This window comes from Peromyscus maniculatus, chromosome 2 (assembly GCF_049852395.1).
Source record: "Peromyscus maniculatus bairdii isolate BWxNUB_F1_BW_parent chromosome 2, HU_Pman_BW_mat_3.1, whole genome shotgun sequence".
NCBI lineage: Eukaryota > Metazoa > Chordata > Mammalia > Rodentia > Cricetidae > Peromyscus > Peromyscus maniculatus.
The window spans coordinates 130,804,825-130,829,294 of NC_134853.1; the positions used below are offsets into that span (position 1 = coordinate 130,804,825).

General features: G+C 39.1%; 1 protein-coding gene across 1 annotated transcript in view; it reads left to right on the forward strand.

Annotated features, from left to right (window-relative positions):
* Nucleotides 1-24,470, forward strand: part of Faf1 (Fas associated factor 1) — a 339,484-nt gene that overhangs the window by 297,157 nt on the left and 17,857 nt on the right. Inside the window, exons 17-18 of the mRNA XM_076564728.1 lie at nucleotides 71-148; nucleotides 7,827-8,042. Of these exons, the coding sequence (XP_076420843.1) occupies nucleotides 71-148; nucleotides 7,827-8,042 (294 nt within the window). The remainder of the gene's footprint in view (nucleotides 1-70; nucleotides 149-7,826; nucleotides 8,043-24,470) is intronic.

Consider the following 24,470-nt stretch of genomic DNA (forward strand, 5'->3'; position numbering starts at 1 on the left):
TTGATTCCTGTGTTTTATTATTTTTATATAAATGTTTACTAATATTTGTCCTTGTCCATTACATTAACAGAGAGAAGCTCATGAGAGAGAGATGGCAGAACAGTTTCGTTTGGAGCAGATTCGCAAAGAGCAAGAAGAGGAACGAGAGGTAGGCTGTAATTTCAGAAAGGTATTCTGTTGTATTTAATAATGAGGTTATTGGCATTTTTTAAAACACATTTGTGCTTTTCCTGGGCTGGCTTTGTATAAAAGACCTAGCCTGCCTTTAAAAGAATTATTCCCGGCCTAGTATATGGAACTCTTAGAAAAAACTTGATCAGGTAGAGATCTATTTATGGTCTTCTTTTCTCTTCGTTTCTATTCCCATTTGTTGACTTGCCATCATTCTTAGATTTTCTTACTCTGAGAATATGACAAGTGTTTTCCCTTCCCCAGACTTTGCCCATCAAAAACTTACAGTGCTACTTCTACAATGTCTTGCATTGAGTCTCTAGATTTGTTCAGCTGCTCTTTTCCTTTTGAGGTTGTGTCTATATCAAATAGAGGAAATTTAGACTCATTCACTGTGCTTTTTATGCTGTGTACTTCACAGTCTTAGTACATAATGATACACATGTGGGGTCTGCCTTGCCATGCTTCACAGTCTTTAAAATGTAGAATTATGGTGCTAGAATAGTAAACATTGTGAGAGATGCATGCCTAAGTACAGTAGGAATAAGGGGAGCGGCATTGAGGGATTCTTCCACTGCAGGGGCATTTAAAATACTTTTCTAGGCATGAGGGCAATAATGTGATTCACTTATTAAAAAGAAGAAATTATCTAACAAGTTATGAAAAACCTAGAGGTCTAACTGAGAAATTTTATTACTTATCACTCTTGGTAAAAGATACCATACTTTGATTTATCCACTTATTTCACCCCTGTTTTACTCTGTGTATGTGTACACATTACTAGTAGCCATCAGACAACTTTTGTTTACTTATCTCTTCTTGTTTGTTTTCTTTTCTCTTTGTTTCTTTTTGAGCTAGCTACTCTGCCCCAAAATTTAAAAAAAATAATAATAATAACAACAATAAGAATGACATGGAACACAGCAAGGAAAACAAATAATAATAAAATGCTTTCTGCCTACAACAACCAATTAAATATTAGGAATATATAATAATATGTCTGCAAATAAGAGGAAATCAACAGGGGAAAGAAGTACTAAGTGGCATAGGATAAGTAAAAGCAAAATATTTTGGGAGTAAGGGACAGAGAAAAGAAATCTTTCATAGCTTTGATAATCAGAAAATATATGAAGAAGTAATATTTGAGCCAGGTCTTGAATGATATCTAAGATGCATCTGTCCGTGTTCTGATATTTCCCAAGTATCTGCTACATATACAAACCCTAATTCTCATTGTACTGCATCTATTCCTTAACAGCTCTGCTAGCTGCTTTGAATATTCTTAGTCAATAATCATGAGAACAAGGCACAAAGTTAGAAATTTCTCTTCACAAGTAAGAAAAATAAAGCTCAGTGAGTCATGTGTAGAACTAGAAACAGCTGAGATCCTTATGACTATAAAACTCATGCCCTTCTACATACCCTGTTCTAGTCCAAGACCATGTATCATTTATGTATCTATAGTAGTCATATATGTAGAAATTTGTAGACTTTAGATACAGAGAATTAGCCACTATTCTTTTAAGCTAGTTCAAGGAATACTAATACTGAGATGACTCATCAAGTAAAGATTCCTGCCACCAAGCCTGACTACTTAAATTTGGTCCTTGGATCGTACATTGTAGAAGTAGAGAATTGGCTCCCACAAGTTGTCCTCTGACCTCCACACATGTGTCACACACACACACAGAGAGAGAGAGAGAGAGAGAGAGAGAGAGAGAGAGAGAGAGAGAGAGAGAGAGAGAGAGTGTTAATTAATGTAAAAAGTAAATGTAGTTTTAAAATTTTTAAAGAAATACAGTTTAAAAACTTAAGATTCCTGCTCTTTTCCACCCTCTTTTCCACATGAACTTTCTATTTCCCTTCCTCCATCCCTCCCATTTCCTCCCCCACCCCATTTTTGTTTTGTTTTTCATTTGTTTTTGAGACAGGATCATACTACATAGTTCTGCCTTTTAATTACTGAGATTACAGGTATGAGCCATCATACCCTCCCTCTGTCTTACAGGGTATCTACAACCATACTAGCTTGCTCAAATGTCAAGAGTAAAGAAAGATTCGGGCTGGAGAGATGACTCAATGGTTAAGAACACTGGCTGCTCCACCAGAGGGCCTAGGTTCAATTCCCAGCATCCACACAGTGGCTTGTAACAGTCTTTAACTCTAGTCCTAGGGAATCTGATGTCTTCTTCTGGCTTCTGCAGACATCAGGCACACATGTGGTACACAGACATACATGGAGGCATAACACTCATATAAAATAAAATTTATTTTTAAAAAATTTAAGTACACAAAAATTTACTACATGTTCTCTATTGATAATATGATAGCATATATACTTTCTTCTAATAACTTATATCATTTACCCTGGGCTAAAATTTTCTTCTTCAAATATTTATAAGGCATATCTATAGAAGACCCCACATATGTAAATATCCCATACCAAAAACTTCTGAAATCTAAAGCACTGCTGGCCCCAAGCATTTCAGATAAGACATAATTCTACCTGTATATGTATTCCAGTTGTTAACATGTAAAAGGATAGGAATCAGGGAAGGGTACAGATTAAACATTGCAGCAGTCATTCCTTGCACTTTTCCATTGATATTTCCCCACAAAATACAACTTTGGCAATACTGTTTTCTCAAACTTCCCTCACCATCTGTCACAAAGGTTGGTTTTTCTGTAATTCCCATTCTTAAAGATTAGTTTTCTTTATTCCAGTCTTACCTTGATTTTCTGTTATTTGTTTCTATGGAATGCCTGTTAACATATTGCAGCACGCTAGTATGCCACAAACCACAACGCTAGGGAATAGCTGCTGTTGTTCAACCTCTGAGACCCAGAAAGGTTATGGCTTGCCTGTTGTCACCAAACTGGTTGAACATATAATCTGGATCAGAAGCTAGATCACCTGATTTTCCACACTGCTGGCCTTCAAGTAGAAATCCCAGTCCATATAATTACATTGAGAAACAAGAATAGTTTTGTTATTTCTATTATCTCTGATATTTCAAGATCCTTTAGAAATATGAACAGTCAAATCACCTTATTCACAAGGAATTTCCTAGTAGTTGACCTCATTTTTTAAGTAATTGTTAGAATGAAATTAATAAAAAATATAAAGATATATTAATCCAGTCCTTGACCATAATAAATAAGTTATGGCTATTCTGAAGGAAAAACAAAAACATTACAACAGAAACCTTTCCCTTTTACTAATTTATATGTATCCTTTTTTTAAAAATTATTTATGCCGGCGGTCGGTGGTGGCGCACGCCTTTAATCCCAGCACTCAGGAGGCAGAGCCAAGCGGATCTCTGTGAGTTCGAGGCCTGGTCTACAGAGCGAGATCCAGGAGAGGCACCAAAACTACACAGAGAAACCCTGTCTCGAAAAACCAATAAATAAATAAATATTCTTCTCTTATACATCCTAACTGCAGATTCACCTTGCTCCTCCCAGCCTAAAACAATTTTAAGTGATGTGTATAAATATTTGTAATTGAAAGAATTTTAAAAAGAATGATAGATGTACAAATACAGACAACCAGAAGATAAGCAAAAAGTGATCATGAGCATGTTGACAAGTAACTCGAGGAGGCCAAATACATATAATCAGATTTGCTCAAAGTGAGCTGCACAGTGTGTTCTATATTTCTCTCAAGCTAAAACAAAGAAAGATATGATAGTTTCCAAGTTCCACTTTATGAGTTTAGCATCAGATAATATAGCTAGTCTAGATTTTTCTAGCACTGAAGCCTTAGAGTTGTGATCCCTCTAGTTCTCTAAGAGGAATCTGTGTGTGGTGAACATATGACATCTTCTGACAGATGTTTTCATGTAATTCAAGTCATGAAGCCAAACTATAATTTATGTCGCGTGTTTCTGGCAGTCCAGTTTTAAGGATGGATCTTACAATGCCTGTAGAGTGTGTAAGCAGTTGTCATCCAGGATATCTTTCCTTGTCACTGAGGGTTTGGCAAGTAGAGAAAAGACTCAACTAAAGTTTTACTCTGTGTTAAGCAGATGTTCATTGGTATTATTTTATTTATAAGTCATTAAATCAGTTGCTATGGTTACTTACCTAACTTATTGTGTTATATTTGTAAGACATAATCCAGCCCTCAAGAAGCTCATTATCTAGTGTAAGAGATGGACAAATACAAAATAACTACAAGAAAAGATAGTGTACATTATAAAATTATTAAAGCAGCAGAGTGCTTCAAATGTGTGGAGGAAGGAGATGGTTTCTAAAGGTAGAAAAGCACAAGAAAGACTTCACAGAGAGGCAGAGTGGCCAGATAATAAGCATTACATGAAGCAGAGCAACATTTTGATTGGGTTAATGGTTGGATGATGGGCCGGGGAAGGACCTTAGTTGTGAATAAATGTAGAAAGATATGTTTTACTGGAGAATACTGCATGGACAAACTTAGAGAACAGTTCACTTATTAGGGCTATGCTTGAAAGGGCCACATTTTTGAAGATTAATGATGGGAAAGAACTGACAAATTTATTCAGTTTTATTCATTTTTTTTCAAAGTTATGTTTTTTCCTGTCTACCCAAAATTGTTTCCTTTTAAGCTTTGATGTCTCCTGAAATAGAAAACATTAAATAATATTAAAGGCAAGAAAACAGAAATTATATTAGAAGCCTTGGCAAGTTCCCTCAAGATTTTTATTGCTAGGCCATCATCTCTACTTACATTGCTAATACATATCATCAACTTCATTTGTCTAAAATCTTAAATTTGATCTCATCTTTCCTACCCAAATCTGCCTTGTGTACCTTTCCTGCCTTGCTTAGTAAGTGGAAAATCTTTTAGTAGTTTGAGCACAAACCTTGCTATCATGCTTGACTTCTTTCACATCCATATTTAATAATTATATGTTTTGACCTACTTTAAAAATATTTGCAAAACTCAAATATTTCTCCATTAACTCTGCTACTACCAAACTTACCCAAAGGCCACCTAACTACCTAACTTGAGTCCATGTTTCTATTTTTACCTTTCACGGTCTTAATACATCCTGTAAAACAACTATTGTTGTGTCATGCTTCTTATATTAACTTCACACCTCCAAATCAGAGCTAACATCTTATATTGATCTCAATTGTATCTTCGTAGAATTTCACCTAGAAGTTTTTAAAATGTATTTGAAGAAGAAATAGAACTGGAGTGGTCAAAACAATGATGAAAAAGAACACAATTGGGGGACACTATCGGAATTTGAGACTTGATCATCGTGGAAGTTCTAGGGAAAAAACACAGGAGAAAAGTCTTCATGACCTTAGATTAGGCAAAGGTTCCTTAGATATGACATCAAAGTCATGATCCATAAAATAACAAGTCTCAGGGCTGGAGAGATGACTCAGTGGTTAAGAGCACAGTCGGTTGTTCAGAGGACCTAGTTCAGTTCTCAGATCCCATGGTAGGCAGTTCTCAACTACCTGTAAGTCTGACTTACAGAGGGTCTGATGCACTTCTGGCTTCTGTGGGCAACTGAACTCATATACTTAAACACAGACATAAAGCATAAACTTTTTTTATTTTAATCACTAAAGAAAACTCTTCACTCTTCTGCTTTCTTCCCATGAGGTGTGCACCCTTTGCCCCCCCCATCTTCCTTCCCCCCCCCCCCAATAAAACTCTTCACTGAGTAGGGGGGAAAAGTCTTCATCAAAATTAAGAATTCTGTGCACTGGGGATATGGATCAATGACAGGGTGTTTGCCTCACAAGTACAAAGCCCTGGGTACTCAGTATCACACATGTGCACACATACATACATACAGCAGGCTTATTGTCTGTACATTATATCTTAATCTTAAAGGAGGAGTTAAATCATTAAATGGCTTTCTCAAGCTGAATATGTTCTGAATGCCCTCTTTGTTTCCTCTCTACTCTTCCGCACTCTGCTCCTGTCACATGGCTGGTGTGCTGGTCTTCAGCACACCAGTCCCAGAGCCTTGATGCTCCCTGTGACCCCTGCCTGTAATGCTTTGTGACCCAAATGTTCATGTGGCTTCCACTCTTGCTAAGCCTTTTCTTAATGTGGCTTACAGTGTTGGAAATTGTGGTCTTTCTCCATTCTTCTAGCATTCTCCACTCTATATGTAATTAATGTATTATGTAATTAATGGGTACACATTTTCCTATATATTTTGTTGCCTTGGTGTTTGTCTTCACCCTACTGAAAGATTAAGCTCAATTTAAGCAGAAATTTTTTTTGCTTTTTTTTCTTTGTTCTTTTCCTGTCGTCTAAAACAGTGCCTAACTCAGGAAAATACTCAGCAAGAATTCATGGAATTAATGTTAGCTTTAGACTGTTTAACATTATAAATTGTTATTTTCTACTTACTTTACTAATAAAAGCCTAGAATATAATGAACCCATATTTTTATACATGTGTATGCAAATGTATTAGGCCAATCTTTGAATATGATTATAAAGGTTTGGTAAAAGAATATATTTTGTTTCCTTTTTTTATTATTTTTGGGTTTTCCAGACAGAATTTCTCTGTATAGCCCTGGCTGTCCTGGATCTCACTCTGTAGACCAGGCTGGCCTTGATCTCACAGAGATCTACTTGCCTCTGCCTCCCAAGTGCTGGGATCAAAGGTATGCACTACCACCCATGAAACAGTGTAGAAGCAGTCTTTTCTGAGTATCTGTTTTCAGTTCCTAATTTCACTTCATAACATGTCTCCCATTTCTCATTGTTCAGATATGAATGCTTTAAGTAAGAAGATATTTTTAACTGTTCTTAAGAACAGTTCATATTTCTTACACCAGCCTCATTTTATCACAAACCTAAAATAATGCAAATAAAAAATCCTATATTTATTGAGTCAACCAAATGAAGTTTAACAGTGCTGTTTACAGTGACTGTTTGAGTTTAGGTGTCCTTTGTGTCATTGTTTTAAAACAGTGTTTGCTTACACAAATCCTTTGCATTTAGTATATTTGAGACTGGGCTACTGCTGTATTTTTGTTCTTTGTGCCAATGAAACAGTTGGTTATTCAGAAGCAAGGCAGTAGTGTACTTACCTATTATTTCTTCATTGCTTTCCACATTGGTCCACTAGTATGGGATAGCTGAGGTTTGCTTTCATTCTGCAGAAAAGCCATGGAGACTGCTTACACTAGGAGGAATAGATATGGTCTGCACAATGAATAGACTAATGGGCTACTGTTGTTTATTCTCCTCTAGTGTAATCACTGAGTTCAGACAATTATGTAGCATCTGTTACTGCATAGGAAAATGTATATATATACATAAGCATACATACATAATATACAAAATAAATAAATCTTGTCTTTAAAAACTTGAAATGTAGCCGGGCGGTGGTGGCGCACGCCTTTAATCCCAGCACTCGGGAGGCAGAGCCAGGCGGATCTCTGTGAGTTCGAGGCCAGCCTGGGCTACCAAGTGAGCTCCAGGAAAGGCGCAAAGCTACACAGAGAAACCCTGTCTCGAAAAACCAAAAAAAAAAAAAAAAAAAAAAAAAAACTTGAAATGTTTTAATTAATTGAGAACTCATGTGTCGTGATTAGTTTTCAGTTTTTATTTTTTTTTCTACTTTCTCCCTCACCCATTCTCTATAGTTCCATCTATGCCCTGTTTTAACACTCAATTTTTAATCTACTCAGGCCATCCGACTCTCCTTAGAACAAGCCCTGCCTCCAGAGCCAAAGGAAGAAAATGCTGAGCCTGTTAGCAAATTGAGAATCCGAACCCCCAGTGGCGAGTTCCTGGAACGGCGTTTCCTGGCCAGCAGTAAGCTCCAGATTGTCTTTGATTTCGTGGCTTCCAAAGGATTTCCATGGGATGAATTCAAGTTACTGAGCACCTTTCCTAGGAGAGATGTAAGTTCCCTTCCCATGTCAAAGAGTGCTTTCAGCTCATGGGGGCCAGGAAAAGGAGGCCATGAAAAGTGAAATGATATGGGCTACTGTAAAATGCCAGAAGTCCTTCTTGATTCTGTACACTAACCTCCTCAGACTTTGGAGGTTGGGTTTCCAGGCCAGCAGATGTGTTCAGAGGCCTGTGTAAAAAATTAGATACTAGATCTTTCTTCTGTCACTTTCTAGGTGTATACCTATCCGAACAGGCTTTCCTAAGGTCTCATCTTTGTATATGTCAGGGTATAACTATGAATTGTACTTAATAACTTCACTATTAGAACAAATTCAACACAAGTACAGGTTCACTGAGAATGCATTATGTTAAGCAAAGATTACTCTGTGATTTGATCGTCTAACTAGCCTTGAGGATAGTGGTCTATAGTCATAGTATGTCTGTATTATAGCAAGATATTTAATAATATACTATTCTGGGGCAAAGTAGAAATATACAGTTAGTTAGATTCACTGATGATTAAGTGGTTGTGTACAGAAGATATTGTCTATCATCTCTATGGAGGGAACTGACAGGCTCTGTATTTAATCTTTTCCTATATACCATACTTATTAGTAATATAAATGAATACTGGATTTCTGAATTACGAAAAATAGTATCAAAACAACCTGAAAATACTAAAACTATGGATAAAGTAAAGTTACCGGGTTTAATGGAAATATATAGAGGTGTATACCTTTAGCAGTTGTGACTGAATTAAGATAAATATACACTAGCAGTGTATTGTGGATGCCAACAGAAAAGAGAGCTGCATTTTTAGAGGTGTAAGCCCAACTGGAGGCTAACTGAATGGTCCTCTTCAACTCTACACTAAAAGAAACTAAACTTGAGAGCATTCTTAAGCTTCACGCTCAAACAGGAAGTCTGAAGAAGAAAGAGCCTGTCTAGAGCCCAGGGCTAATAGGAAAGAGGGGACTGGAGATGTTGTCTGGAGAAGGAAAGCTCTTGGGAGACAGTGAGACTATCTTCAGCTTCTTGAGGCTTACCATGAAAAAAAAAAAAAAAGGTCCTGACTTTTTTGTGAGACTCCATGCACAGACCAGTTGAAAGAGGAAGCATTCTGCAGGCTCATTTTCTGCACCTTGACCACTTGTGGGCCTCTGTGTTAATCACCGTCTAGTACAAAAGGAAGCTTCTCTGATGAAGGCACAGTCTATGGGCCACACAACCAAGAGAATAGAGTAGCACAAATTGGACTTGATGACTTTAAAGGCGGCAGTGAGGGAAACACACCAAGTTAGACAGCTAGGGAAAGGGGAGAAGGATCTAGGGAGTAGTTGGGGGAGGGTGAGTATGATCAAAATACATCATGTGAAATTCTCAAAGAATTAGTTGAAAAGCTTTTATTATTATTATTATTATTATTATTATTATTATTATTACTCCTTTGGTTTGGTTTTTTGAGACAGGGTTTCTTTGTGTAGCCCTGGCAGTCCTGGAACTCGTTTTATAGACCAGACTGACCTCAAATTCAGAGATTCCCCTGCCTCTGCCTCCCAAGTGCTGGGATTAAAGGTGTGTGCCACCACTACCTGGCTTTAAAAGATTGTTTAAAAAGGAGGCAGATTTGGCCTCATATAAGAAAGCATTTTCCAGGAAGGAATATCTCATGACTGAAGTATTGATTTTCCTGTCTTTGGAAATAGCAAGAACTGCTGAGCGGTGGTGGTGCACTCCTTTAATCCCAGCACTCAGGAGGCAGAGGCAGGGGAATCTCTGTAAATTCAAGGCCAGCCTGGTCTACAGGGTGAGTTCCAGGACAGCCAGGGCTACACAGAGAAACCCTTTCTTGAGAAAAGGAAGGAGGGGAGGGAGGGAGGAGGGAGGGAGAGAGGACAGTCAAACTAACTCAACTCTAAGATACATAGTAAATCTTAAATTTTTTTTATTTCATTCTGACTTTATCTAACATACCAGAATTCAAGAGTTCGGAGAGGGCCAGGCAGCGGAGGCGGTGGCGCACGCCTTTAATCCCAGCACTAGGAAAGCAGAACCAGGCGGATCTCTGTGAGTTCGAGGCCATCCTGGTCTACAGAGCGAGATCCAGAACAGGCACCAAAACTACACAGAGAAACCCTGTCTTGAAAAACCAAAAAATAGGAGTTCGGTGAGAGCTTATCCAAGTCCCTCACATTGATAGTCAGTTTTGCAGGATTGAGTCAGAAACCAATGATGTATTTTTAGCCCACTACCAAGCCATAAGTCCTCTCTGGATCAGATGAAGATCCTGCCTCTTAGGTCTGAGCTCAGGGAACTAGAGTGAACCAACCCTAAGTGGTGGTCATTAGTCCATCTTTCTCTTAGGTCTGAGCTCAGGGAACTAGAGTGAACCAACCCTAAGTGGTGGTCATTAGTCCATCTTTCTCTCACTGGCCCCAACCACTGCTCCAGCTCTTCTTCTTCACTTAAGAGTGACACAGACATGCCTGCATGTGTTTACACCACACAGCCATGTGCTGGTGAAGAAGCCATTGTCAAACACTTCAAGGTCATGCCAGCAATCATACTTTATCTTCTGTGGTAAACTCCTCGATTCTGAGAAATTGCAGAACTTGGGATAGAAATTACTCTTTGCCAATCCTCTAAGTCACACTCCTGGGTCTCTTCAGTAAGATGCAAAGACTGGAGGACCAGTACAGGGACCTTCCCAGACTTTAAAATACACTCCTATTTTCTTTGAAATTAATCTTGTTTGTTTTTAAGACAAGATCTCACTATGTAACTAGCTCTCCTGGAACTCATCCTATATGCCAGACTGGCTCGAACTCACAGAGATCTCACCTGCTTCTGCCTCTCAAGTGCTAGGATTAAAGGTGTGTACCACTACACCTAACTGAAATTAATTTTTAAACTTAATTTTGACAGGATTTGAGATTTATTCATTTTTGTTAGTTTATGAATGTGGGTATTTTGCCTGAATGTATGTCTGCACCTCATGCATGCAGTGCCTGCTCAAGGCAGAAATGGGCATTGAATTGGTGAGCCACTATATTGAACCCTGGTCCTTTGGAAGAGCAGCCAGTACCCTTAACTGCTGAATCATCTCTCCAGCCTCTGAGGGATTTTTTTTTTAAGATGCTAGAATTTTTCTTTATCAGTAAATGTTGACTTAAATATTACTGGTAAAAAGAAGCAAGGGGGGGGTTGTTCATGGGCCTGCTGCCTATATGCCTTGAGCTTCCTGGCCAAGGCTTTGAGTACTGAAATTATAAGCTTTGTTAGTGTGGACCAGCCTTAAATGGAGAGCCCACCACTTAGTCTTACAGAAAATGTACTCCTAACCTACCTATATCACACAACCTTTGTTTTCCATTGTTATAGAAGGCTATTCAACCATTCTCTTTTTTCAGTATCTCTTTTAAACCTAATTCTGCTTCAGCTCCACTCCCCATTACAAGACCAATTTTACCAAGTTTGGCCCAGTTTCTCACGGAAAATATTGACCTGGAGATCGTCAACCTGAAATTAGCTGCCACCGAGTAATTTTTCCAAAGCCCTGCTGACCATTTCCTTTCTTGATTAAAATTCTCTAGTAGTTTCTGCTACCCTAGTATAGTATGGGCCCCTTGTGGACGTTGAAAACTCTTAACAGTCTAGTCCCTTGCTATATTTCCAAGCTTACTTCCATCAATAGGACATTGCTCACTATTCACTAAAGGCAGACACTCTTGTGTGGCTCTGCTTTGTATACTCTCTTAACATCTCATCAGTATCCACCCTCCCGCGCTGTTTCATGTTTTAATGGTGAGCCCAAACAGCAATCTCTGTTGAGCCCTCCCTTTTCTCCCAAGCTGTGTGCCACCGAAGCTCATGCATGCTTTCCTCACTCGCATTTGCCCTGTTGTTTGATAATGATGTATAGAAACGTCCACATCACATCCACATCCCTCTCTGCTTACCACAGTGCTTCATATGTGAACTTTCAGTAACTGTTGTCAAATGCAATAACCTCAGACTCTCCTGAATCTCTTGTTCCTTAGTGAGCAAGCAAGGCTATTCCAATTCAGAACAGATGCCCTAGGCCCACCCAGATTCCAATCCTAAATCCAGAAAGCCCAGGACTCTAGGCCTCCTAGAGTCATAGATGAGCTGAGAGTTAATGGCACTTCATCCCTCTCTGAATGCTCTTTCAAGTCAAATGACTAGTGTTTTTACAAAGCTGCTCTGTAATAGCCATCTGTGTCTGCAAGGATTAGGATCTAATTTGTAAAAGTCATCTTAAATTACAGCCAAACTAAAGACTGTTAAAAAGCACATCTTAAGTCCTTGCCTCTTTAATAACAAATAATATGAGACTTAACTATAGGAGTCTTATTGTGTCTTGAGCCGTTTTTCCACAAAGCAAAGGCTGGTTTCTCACCAGAGGATCTATTAAATGCTCTTCTGTGCCCCTGTCTCCCCCCACAATGAAAACATTACTTCATATTAAGATTTCCCAGCTGTCCAACTATTTGCTGAGTGTCTGCTGGCTATTATACTTCTCTGAACTGAGCACTGTGGGATAACCAAAGTAGCAGCAGGCACCAGGCCTTCCCTAGAAAAAAGCTGATTGTCAGAATGGTTTTAGAGTGGGTTTTGTTTGCATTTTTTTAGTGAAAGTCACCAGGAAAAAGAATAGTAGTTCCTTCCAGAGCTTGAGTCAGTATGCTCTACCTCTTACCCACATTCATGCCATAGACTTCATGGTCCTTACCTTGGCATTGTCCTGTGAATGATGAGTCTTAACAGACCAGTAATGACACTGACCTTACTTCCCTTCTGAATCTGTGATGGCCCAGACACAGGTCTTTACTAGAAAACTGACAATCGTGCTACTTGGTATAAGGTTATCAGTAACACCCAACCTCCTTTTCTGGGCCACTTGCTTATGCTCTTCCTATTTCTTCCTTTTTTCCTTTTCCATTCTCACCTTTCAGTTTCTAGTTGACATTCGGCATCTCCTTCCTTTCTATTCTTTCTTCTTGCTTTATCCCACATCTCTTGACTCTCCTGCCTTCTCTGGTTTTCTTCTACTGTGAGCTCTTAATCACATCACTCCGAGGAATTCTACCTACAAATAGTAGGTTAGTTTCTGTTTTCACAGTGACTAGGAGAGGGCTCTAAGACAAGACAGTGGGGAGTGGTAAGCAGGCTCAGGCGCCCTTGTCCCACGTGTGCACTGTCGCTCCCGCTCCCTCTCCCTCTCCCTCTCCTCCCTCTCTCCCTCTCCCTCTCCCCCTTCTCCTCCCTCTCCCCCCTCTCCTCCCTCTCCCTCTCCTCCTCCTCCTCCCTCTCCCTCTCCTCCCTTTCCTCCCTCTCCCTCTCCTCCCTCTCCTCCTCCTCCCTCTCCCCCCTCTCCCTCTCCTCCCTCTCCCTCTCCTCCCTCTCCCTCTCCCTCTTTGTTGTTCTTGTTTTGAGACAGGATTTCTCTTTGTAATAAAGAGAAAAAACAAAGTTCTGGCTGTCCAAGAACTCACTCTGTAGACCAGGCTGGCCTCAAACTCACAGAGATCCACCTGCCTCTGCCTCCCAAGTGCTGGGATTAAAGGTGTGTGCCACCACCGCCCACCACTTGCTTTCTCAAAAGTCAGAATTACAACACATTTACTTATAAATATAAATAGCTTTTGTTTGTGACTCAAAAATCAAGGCAGCCTCCATTCTTGAAAACAGAATGTGACTTCCATTGAGCAGTAACAGAACTGTGGGTTTCACAAATTGGGAATGAGGAAACAGCATAATCAGGAGGGAAGGTGGGGAAACTGCTTGACTATATTACTTTTTTTTTTTTTTTTTAAAATCAGGGTTAAAGCAGAAAGCACATCCCTTATCCTAACTCTGTTAGATTGGAATTCAGGGAAAGCATCTATTTACTGATCTATTTGTCTCCTTAAAGGTTTAGTTTGATTATGGGTCATGGAGCATGAGTGATTCCAATTCAGTTTGTTGTACCCTGCAGGAGCTTAGTCCAAAGCTATGGCCTCCAGTAACTTTGGTTTAACCATTTTGTTTTAACAGTTACCATCTTTTGGTATGCCCTTTCCTATGTTAGAGTATGACCAAATAGCTTCGAACATTAGCACTACTCTCAGTTATGATCATTTGGGACTTCTCTTGTCAACATGTTGCTCCTAAATTATGGTATTCTCATCACACATTTCTGTGAATTTTTGTCCTCTCATTCCAAGGTAGACCAAGTGGTGTTAGGTGGATGACTACAAGCAGACATTTAAAACTGTAGAGAGAATACAGTATACCAGGGAGACTCCTATTATGACAATATGGAGAATTATGCCAAAAATTTTTAATATGCGCCTTACCAAAGGACCCCATGAATCAAACCAAGTAAAAATCTTGATCTATTGATCAAAGATTGAGGCGGATGAAGAGTGTACTTATATTTTAACCAAGTACTTTTTTAATTAAGTCTGTACAACAAGAACTGATAGATTCCTCCCTGTTCAGCTAGTAGATCACAATTCTACTGTGGGCAATTCATGACTTTGTTAAAGGACTTATAAGAATAAATGAGTCAGGTATCAGGCTCTATAAAATAATGACCTACAGTAGTGCAACCAAATCATTGTATTAGGGATTTTGCTGAAGTTACTCTCTATGTAGACAGAACAATCCCTTAAGTCATGTAAAGATTTGTGTTTAACATAATAGACCTCACACTCCATTTAGGTTTTGATTTAGGGAAGTTTGTCAGAAATTTCAAAGGTTTAAACCTCTTGATTAAAATAGGATCGCAGGTCACTGTGAGATAATACTCATTTAACTAAAGTGATAATTAGAAAACTTCAAAGGGCACATGCAGAAAGTTACATAGTTGTAGATAAAACCTCAGAATGTACAGGACTCAGTTTTCTTTTTTCTTTTTTCTTTTTTTTTTTTTTGGTTTTTCGAGACAGGGTTTCTCTGTGTAGCTTTGCGATTTTCTTGGAACTCACTCTGTAGCCCAAGCTGGCCTCGAACTCACAGAGATCCAACTGGCTCTGCCTCCCAAGTGCTGGGATTAAAGGCGTGCGTCACCAGTGCCCGGCATCTCAGTTTTCTTAAATAATCAAAAAAATAAAAATAAAAATCAACAGTACACAAGGAGTCATTTTGATAAAACACTACATGTATCTTGTTTAGGCCAATTTCTAAAAGCTTCTCAGGGCTTCCTATTAGGAGCAGTGCCATACTGCTAGCAAACTTACTTTTGTGACGAAGAACCAGGTTCTGCAGGGAAGACATTACAAAGGAGGTGAATGGGACCTAATCCTTGTACAGAGATGGTTATTGAGTGGAAGCAGAATATCATAGAGGTAAAAGATTTGGTGGTAATTAGCCTTGGATCTGAATCCCACTCTCATATGGCTGCTGTGTGACACTGGACAGTTTAGTTACCTAGCCCTCCTGAATTTTGAAAGAAAGATTATAACTATTTCTGGATTGTGATAAGATTAGATGAGTGGGTGTAGAATGTACATAAAGGGCTTACAGCTTTAAAGGGTTAAAAAAACACAATGAATTCTTCACAACAGGGATGGATTTGAAGGGATGGATGGCATTTTGAGAAAGGATCTCGTTGAGTAGAAGAGAATGTCCTCAAACTCACCATGTAGTTCATGTTAACATCGAACACCCAAGAATCCTCTTGCCTCAGCCTCCCTACTGCTAGGATTACAGGTGTGTGCCACCCATGCCCTGCGATGGTAGATATTTTTTTTAATGGTAGATATTTTTGTTAAAAATATCCAAATGATCTTAACATGTCATTGGAATGTTAATATCTGATTTTTTTTTTTTTTTTGGTTTTTCGAGACAGGGTTTCTCTGTGTAGCTTTGCGCCTTTCCTGGAGCTCACTTGGTAGCCCAGGCTGGCCTCGAACTCACAGAGATCCACCTGGCTCTGCCTCCCGAGTGCTGGGATTAAAGGCGTGCGCCACCACCGCCCGGCTAATATCTGATATTTTTAAAAGAGTATAGAGATAACAGGACCAATTCTATCATTTTATAGATGGGAAGAACAACACATTGCAAAATTAAGCACTCAAGTCATAGGATAAATTATAAAAATATATTTATCACTAAAGCCCAAATTTTCTGCCATTGCTTTTTAAGATTGGTGGTGCCTTTTAGAGAAAACCATTACTAGACTATAGCATTCCACCTTGAAATTAGTCATGGATGCTGAGAACATGGCTCACTTGATAGAGTACTTGCCTAGCATGTACCAGTTTGTGGGTTCAGCCACCACTAGATGTTGTAGTGCACACCTGCCTATAATCCCAGCACTCAGGAGATGGTGACAAGAGGTACAGGAGTTCAAGATTACCCTTGGAGTCTGAGCTACAAAAGACTATGTCATTCATATGTAAATAAATATTCGTCATAGGACAAAAGAACTAGGAAATCAACTTTAGAGGCCACCTATCACAAATATTTTAAACTATTCTACACTTTTTAGTGTTGGGCAGACATGAAAGGGGAGAACAAGGGAATCTGTGGCTGTTATGTAGAACTGAATAGTATTGTAAAATAAATAAATAAAAAAAAAAAAAGAAAAGAAAAACAGATTTGGGTGCTTCCAGAAGTTAGCAATTGTGAATTGCTTCTCAGTTAGTGATGGAACATTGTAACCATTTCCCCTCCCCTATTTGGGGATTTTTGAAGTTCAACTTGTGTTATAAATTTGTTTTCAATTATAATCTAGTTTATCAAAATATAACTTGAAATTTCTTGTGAAACAGTAAATAAATAACCCCATATATATATATATATATGTATATATATATATATACATATATACATATATATATATATAAACATGAAAGGAATATTTTATTTTCTTTTAAAATGTTACAAAAGTCATGCTGAGATTTAAAAAATAATAATGGTTAAAGGACTGTGTTTTCTTCCATTATAAAAAAATTCACTGATGGAAAGTTAGAAAGCAAGATTTGTGGTCTTCTATATTCAGCTGCTGATACAGCAAGAAGCAGAAGGCTGGTTGTCAAGTAGAGTGTGCCAGCTCTACCAAGGAATGGAAGTACTCTTAGTGATCAAGTCTAATAACTTCAGCTTCTGTCCCAGTTTCTTTTCTGTTGTTGTGATAAAATACTGACCAAGCACTGACATAGGGGTGGAGGGATTTGTTTAGCTTGACCTTCCAGGTTATACTTCATCATATCAGGAAGTCACAGCAGCAGGAGCTTGAGTCACATCATATCCACACTGAAATGTGGAGGAAAAGGAAAGCATCCAGGCTGCCTTCTTTTGCTTTATTTGTTCATTTTTCTGTTCTTTAACTGTTCTTTAAGACAGTCGCTTTACAAAGCCCTTTAAGACAGTCGCTTTACAAAGCCCTGACTGTCCTGGAACTAACTATGTAGACCAGGCTGACCTCAAACTCAGAGATCTGCTTGCCTCTGCCTCCCAAGGTCTAGAATTAAAGGAATATGCTACCACACCCAGCCTACCTGACATGTTTTAGGAAGACTTCTTTACTCTTACATAGTTCAGGACCCAGCCTAGGGAATGATGCCACCCATGGAGGCTAGGTCTTCCTACATCAACTAATGATCAAGGCAATCCCTCACAGACATACCCACAGGCCAATAGATCTAGATAATTCCGCAACTGAGGCTCTCCTCCCAGGTGATTCTAGGTTGTGTCAAATTGACATTTAAAAGTAATCATCGTAAATTTCTATCATTCACAGTAATAAGTTAAAACATTGGACGATACCTAGAAGTCACACATCACCATAATAGTGAAGCCATACATATATACAAATAGTCCAAGTATACATTTATTTTGCTTCACATTGTGATAAAACGCTGTCATCTACAACATTCATCCTTGAGAAGCATGAAATCAATTTTTAAAAAAAATAAAAATAATAGTATAATGTTTAAGTTTAAATTTTTGTCTTGGGCTACATTTATAGCTCTCCTCGGCTGCATGCAGCCCGTGGGCCACCAGTTGGACCCCCTGGCTTCCAGAAAAAAAGTTAAAACTTCTTAACAAGCCATACAGATTCCTTCACAATTTCGAGCCATCTGTTTTCCTTCTGGCTTCCTCACCACACACACATAAATCACAATCAACTTCTTAAATAAAAGAAATTGAGGTCTTTGTCAGGTTTGAAATACTCTGACGGAGTTGTCTCCTCTCTTTGTCAGCTTAATGGCATGTTTCCATACATGTATATATTGTGTGTTTAACTCCGGTGAAGCAAGCCTGTCTCTGCAACCTTTTTTTCTCTATGGAGAAACCTTTCAAAATCCTTTCTTGTAACGCCTTAAATGTGAAAGTATGGTTATTTATAGCCATCCACTGTGCAATAGCACTCAAGACCCTTTGCTTCTGTCTAGCTGAAACTTAATGTTTGTTGATCAGACTTTACCCACCCCTACTATTCTTGGCCCCGGTAATCATTATTCCACACTCAGCTTATGAGGTCCATTTTTTTTTTTAATTTCACACGAGTGAGTGAGGCCTTCTGTGCCTAGCTTAGTCATTTAAGGGTGTTCTCCATGCTGGAGAGATGGCTCAGTGGTTAAGAGCACTGGCTGCTCTTCCAGAGGTCCTGAGTTCAATTCCCAGCACCCACATGGTGGCTCACAACAATCTCTAGCGGGATCTGATGCCCTCTTCTGGCATAAAGTTGTCCATACAGATAGAGCATTCATACATACATACATACATACATACATACATTCATACATACATACATACATACATACATTCATACATACATACATCTTTTTAAAAAAGTGTTCTCCAGTTCTACTCCCATTGTCACAAATGACAGGATTTCTTTTTATGGCTGAGTAGTATTCTGCTGTGAATATGTGCCATACCTCCAGTTGATGAACAGTTGTTTCAGTTTTTTGGCTATTGTAAATAGTACTGCAATGAAGATGGGTGTGCAAATGTCTCCTGTGACAGCCTGATTTCATGTCCATTGGCTGTATATCCATTAGTGAGATTGCTGTCAGAAGACTGTATTAATTTACATTGTCCCCAACAATGTGCAAGTCTACTTATTTTCAAACATGTTATAAGGAAAAATGTTCCTGAATTACTCACCTGTAGACATGTGAGTTCCTAAGTCAGAGTCATTTGGCTGCTTTGTAATCTTTGAAATAGGGTCTCACTAGGTAGCCCTGCCTGTCCTGGAACTCCCTCTGCAGACCAGGCTGACCTCAACTCACAGAGATCCACCTGCCTCTGCCTTCTGAGTGCTGAGATTAAAGGCGTGCACCACCATATCTGGCTTGGCAGTATTTTTAATATCACTTTCAGCAACTAAAAAACATTTAGTAGCCAAAATAAACTATAGCATTTCCTTAATAAGATAGTCTTTATTTACTATATATGAAGTTGTAGTCTAGTATTTTCCAATTACAGGAGAAAATTCACTTTTCTAGTAAAGGCAATTTATGTTTTCAATTTATTTAACACATTTATTATTTTCTAACTGATAAGTTAGAATTTTAGGAAAAATATTAAATAATTTAAAAGTTTAATTATCATTATGGGTTCAAGATGATGTTTATGTATATGTTGTCAAAAGATTAAATCAGAGAACTAGTATTGGAGATCAGGGCTGGAGAGCTTCCCTAGCATGCACAAGACTTTGGATTTGAACACTGCAAGAAAAAAATGTTAAATCAAACTAATTAAATAAAACTAATTAACATATCCACTACCTCAAGTACTTACCATTTTCTTAATGAGAAAATTTTTCAAATTACTTTTTTTTTTTTTTGGAAATTTTGAAGTGCTGAATACATTTACTCCCAGTGGAGTAATACATTTACCATGCCCTGTGATGGAGCTCTAACGCTTTATCCTAACTGGAACTTTATACCTTTTACCAAAACCTGCCCTTTCCTGGTCCCTGACAGCAATGCCGTACCTACTGAATCAGCCTGAAAACTCACAGTTTGAGGATGCCAGGGGAAGATTGGAGAAATTGATACACAGAAAAAATATCGATGCCTAGACTATCTGGGCACATGACTCCTTAGCTTTTCCTGTCTCCCTTTCCACTTGCATCAAAGAAATCTTTGTTCTAATGCTGGCATTTCCATTTATTTGTTGTGCTACACTGAATACATCATTTCTCCCATCTATGTTTTAGTTACTTCATCTTTCAACTGAAGATAGTGTCCCATGTCTTCACAGATACATTGTAATGATGAGATCAGAAGTGGTGATGGAAGCCCTAGCAGCAGAGGCTGTGCTTTATCACCTCTAACAGTTGATGATGCTGGGTTGCTTTGACCTGTCTCCAGCCTTTCAAAAAATAAGTTTTTAGACACATTCCTCATTCTTAATACAAAGGTGCCATGCACTTTGTCATTTGCATTATATTAGACTTTGTTTGAAAAAAAGACCAATAAAGATAAAAAAAGGGCCCTGGATCAATGATATAGCTCTCTAAACTGATTCTCCCACCTATGAGGTGGTTGCAAGAATTAAATGAGGGAATGTGAGGGAAAGGACTTGGCACATGATAGGACTCTGGACTGAGAGTCTCTAAGGTTTATAGACCTTGTACTAGGGAGGAATAGCACAGCCCACCATTGGACCTGCCCCTAAATAGGGCAGTGTGCCAAGGATGAAACCACATCTTACTTGATCCTCTCCTCCTTTCTGGAAGCATGTTCTTTCTTCTCCACCTGGAATTGTGTGAAATGTGACCAGATACCACAGAGGTTTTCCATGGAATGGATTGGTCTCATTTGGGGCTTAGTTTCAGGGTCTGAGTGGGTCTGAGCTTTTTAAGAAGGGTAACAACTTATTTGAAAGTTGTCTTTGACATTTTTCTAGCTAATTTGGTGAGTTCTCTATAGTTTTTCCAAATTCTGTCCTCTGTGCCAGTCCTGTGAATACTGTAAATGTATTTCTTCTTATAGTCTTTGTACAGACCCCAAGGCATAGATAGCAGCTCCATTTGCAATTAAGACAGGAGGAGCTGAGAGATGTTAAATGATATTGTCAGCCAGTGGCTGGGGGTGCTTTTGCTTTACCCAGATAGAAAGCATGGATATGCTAGTCTTTGGCCAGGCACTTCTTATCCACAACAGTACAGGCTTCCTGAGGTCTCCGATGTGGACCCTTAGCCCTCCAAGTGTTACAGCTGTTATGTGCATCTAAGGAAGTTAGTGTTCCTCAGCCCTTTTTTGTGGCTGGTGTTGTAGCTTCCAGGCAGTAGCCAGTACTATAGCTAGGCCTAGGAAGTCAAGATTTTTTACCCTTTAGCACCAGTCCTTGTCCTAACGCTGGGCCTAGGGTATGAGACTTTTGTCTTGAAATACTTAGAGACCCTTTGGAATAGGGCCTGCAGTTTTTCTTCCCTGGCTCTTTCAGCATTTTATCTCCATCCTTTCTTACCATCTTTCTGCTTCTGCCAACCTCTTCTACTACCCTGACTGCACTCAATCTGTCCAGCCCTGCTTCTTCAGCTGTCAGTCAGCTGGCTGCCTGACCCCTCCATAACTGTCAGCTAGGTCTGCTAACAGCAGTCACTGCCACTGCCATCCCGTTATTACTGCTTTTGCCTATCCTATGTTCTATTCTGCTGTCTCTTCTGCTTCTTTCTTCTTTCTGCCACCTCAGCCTGCACCTCAGAAGTTGGCAGGAAAAGACCACTCTGAAGAACCTGTTATTATTGGGGTTGGTGTTGCAACACCAGAGAAGCTGCGCTGGGGAGTCTCTAAATGAGCCTGAGGCAGCCTACTTGAATAGTCCAGGAAGGGAGGTTTGGGCCAGTCACAACAGTCCTGCTAGATCGTCAGGGTAGGAAGTGCTCCTCCTCTGGCCCAAGTGGACATTGTTGCAGGGTCATCTAGTGTTCATATGGGCTTCATGCATGCACACACACACACACTCATTTTACGTAATACTCTGTTTTCATGTAAGTATATTATAGTTTGAGCATCCCCTCTCTCCTCATCTTCTCGGACTTCCATTAGCAAAAAAAAAAAAAAAAACGTTGCAAACTGTTTCTAACATCCCTGGCTGCAGTATTACTTCAGGAGCCAGAGCAATCAGCTGTGATAATCACATGTTCTCAAGGTGTCTGAGGAGTGTTCAAGGCATAAAGATAGTCCAACTAGCTGTTTGACTAATAGTTCTTTTCCTCAAGTCAGTATGTTTACAGGAAAAGGAACATCAGAACACCTTACAATAAGAACTTAAATAACTTCTTAAAAACAGTAATTTAACAATGTTATACCAGTGCTTACACCTGCCCACTCTCCAAAGAAAAGATAGGTGTGGTCTTCTCATCTGTACCAATGTTTCCATATTATTATATATAATAATAACTGACAATTGAAACTCCAGCTCCTAAAGCCTATGTTGTTTATCCTAAAGAAGTATTTTCATAAATATATTAGGAGTATCCAAAGCTGCTTCTAGGTTCAGCAATTTCCTTAAAACTCATAGAACTTGTCATGTAATTATACTCACACCTATGGTATATTACAATAAAAGGATACATGATAAAATCAGCAGAGAAAGGGTAAATGGGGCAAAGTCTTAAAAACCAGACACACAATCCTCTCCCAAAGGGCATAAATGGCAAAGGACTTCATTTCCCCAGCAGCAGTTTGCAATAGCATGTGAAGTATTGCCAATCAAAAAAGTTTGTTGGAACTCTTTGCCTGGGGTTTTTATTCTCCCTCACTTTAGACCACACTGCCAAAAGATCCATGGGATCCACTATGGATGTATCAGTTTAAACTCTGTAGGTAAGTTTTAGTTCTCAATAGATGCAGTTCAGCTGATGTTACATGCCATCAATGGATAACTTCATGTTAAACCAAGTGCCAAGCTTGGTCAAACCCTGTCTCTTCAGTCTCTCCTTCTAAAAACAATGCTTTCACTATTTTCAGTTAGTCAGAAGAAGTCTGTGGATCCATAATGTTCTTGAGAAACTCACAGGCTTCAGTATATTACCATAGTCATGTATACACTTTCCAGCAAAGAGAGCAAAGCCAGTGAGGACTGACCTTGTAAGTGAAACTCTCAGCCCTGCACTCTAAACCCTTCTTGACACATGCAGGTTTTGTTCTTCTGGTTTTTACCTATTTTATTTTATTTTGTTTTGTTTTGTTTTATTTTATTTTATTTTATTTTATTTTATGTGTTTGAATGTTTTGCATATATGTATGTATGTGTCTTGTGCACTAGGAGGCCAGAAGAGAATATTGGGTCCCCAGGAGCTGGAGTTACAGATAGTAGTAAACTGCTACATGGGTCTGTGTATCAAACTCTGGGTCCCCTGGAAGAGCAAACAGTGCTCCTAACCTCTGGACCATCTCTCTAGCCTCAGTTTTCTTTTTAAAAATACATCTCAGTTTCACTTCTGGAATTTACTACTGGACGTATAGGGAAATTCTTAGCAGGCAAACTTGTAAGCATTGACTTTGCTCCAACTTAACATAATTAAGATCTGTAGCAGAATTTTAAAATAGTCACCTAATACTAACAGGCACCAAGTAACTGTATTTTTAAAAGACACTTTTAAGACGATCCATGGGAAGCATAAGAAGTGGTCATCTACAAGGTGACCAATATAATCTTTTCAGAGCCTCAACAGTTGTCTTAGAGACTGCAGTTTCTTTACTGCTAACAGAGAACATGTCCTTCAAACTAGCTGCCTAAAATGAAGCGGGGATAACTGTTGTTTTCCTTGCTTGTTATATAAACATGCAGGAGTGTGGCGATATATTGTGTCCCCCAATATATTGTGTATCCAAATAAACTTACCTGGGGTCAGAGGACAGAACAGTCACTAGACAGACATAGAGGCCAGAAAATGGTGGCACTCACACCTTTAATCCTAGCATTCCAGAGGCAGAGATCCATCTGAATCTCTGTTAGTTTAAAGCCACACTGAAAAGAGCCAGGCATAGTGGCTCTTGCCTTTAATCTCAGGAAATGATGGCAGAAAGCAGAAAGGTATATAAGGTGTGAAAACCAGGAACTGGGCTGGTTAAGCAGGAGTTCAGCTGTCCATTTGGATGAGGACTCAGAGGCTTCCAGTCTGAGGGAACAGGATCAGCTGAGGAACTGGCTAGGCGAGGTGAGGTGAGGTGGCTGTGGCTTGTTCTGCTTCTCTGATCTTCTAGCATTCACACCCCTATACCTGGCTCCGGGTTTGTTTTTATAAAGACCATTTAAGATTCATGCTACACAGGAGCTGTATATGTACACTCGTGTGGACATCAGGTGACAATTTTCAGGAATTGGTTCCTTCCTTCTACCATGTCAGTTCTGGGGATCAAATTTAGACATAAAGACTTGTCCAAAAGCACCTTTACCCACTGAGCCATCTCAGAGGCCATCCATTTTATTTTTTTTTTTAAGGCAAAGTTTCTCACTGA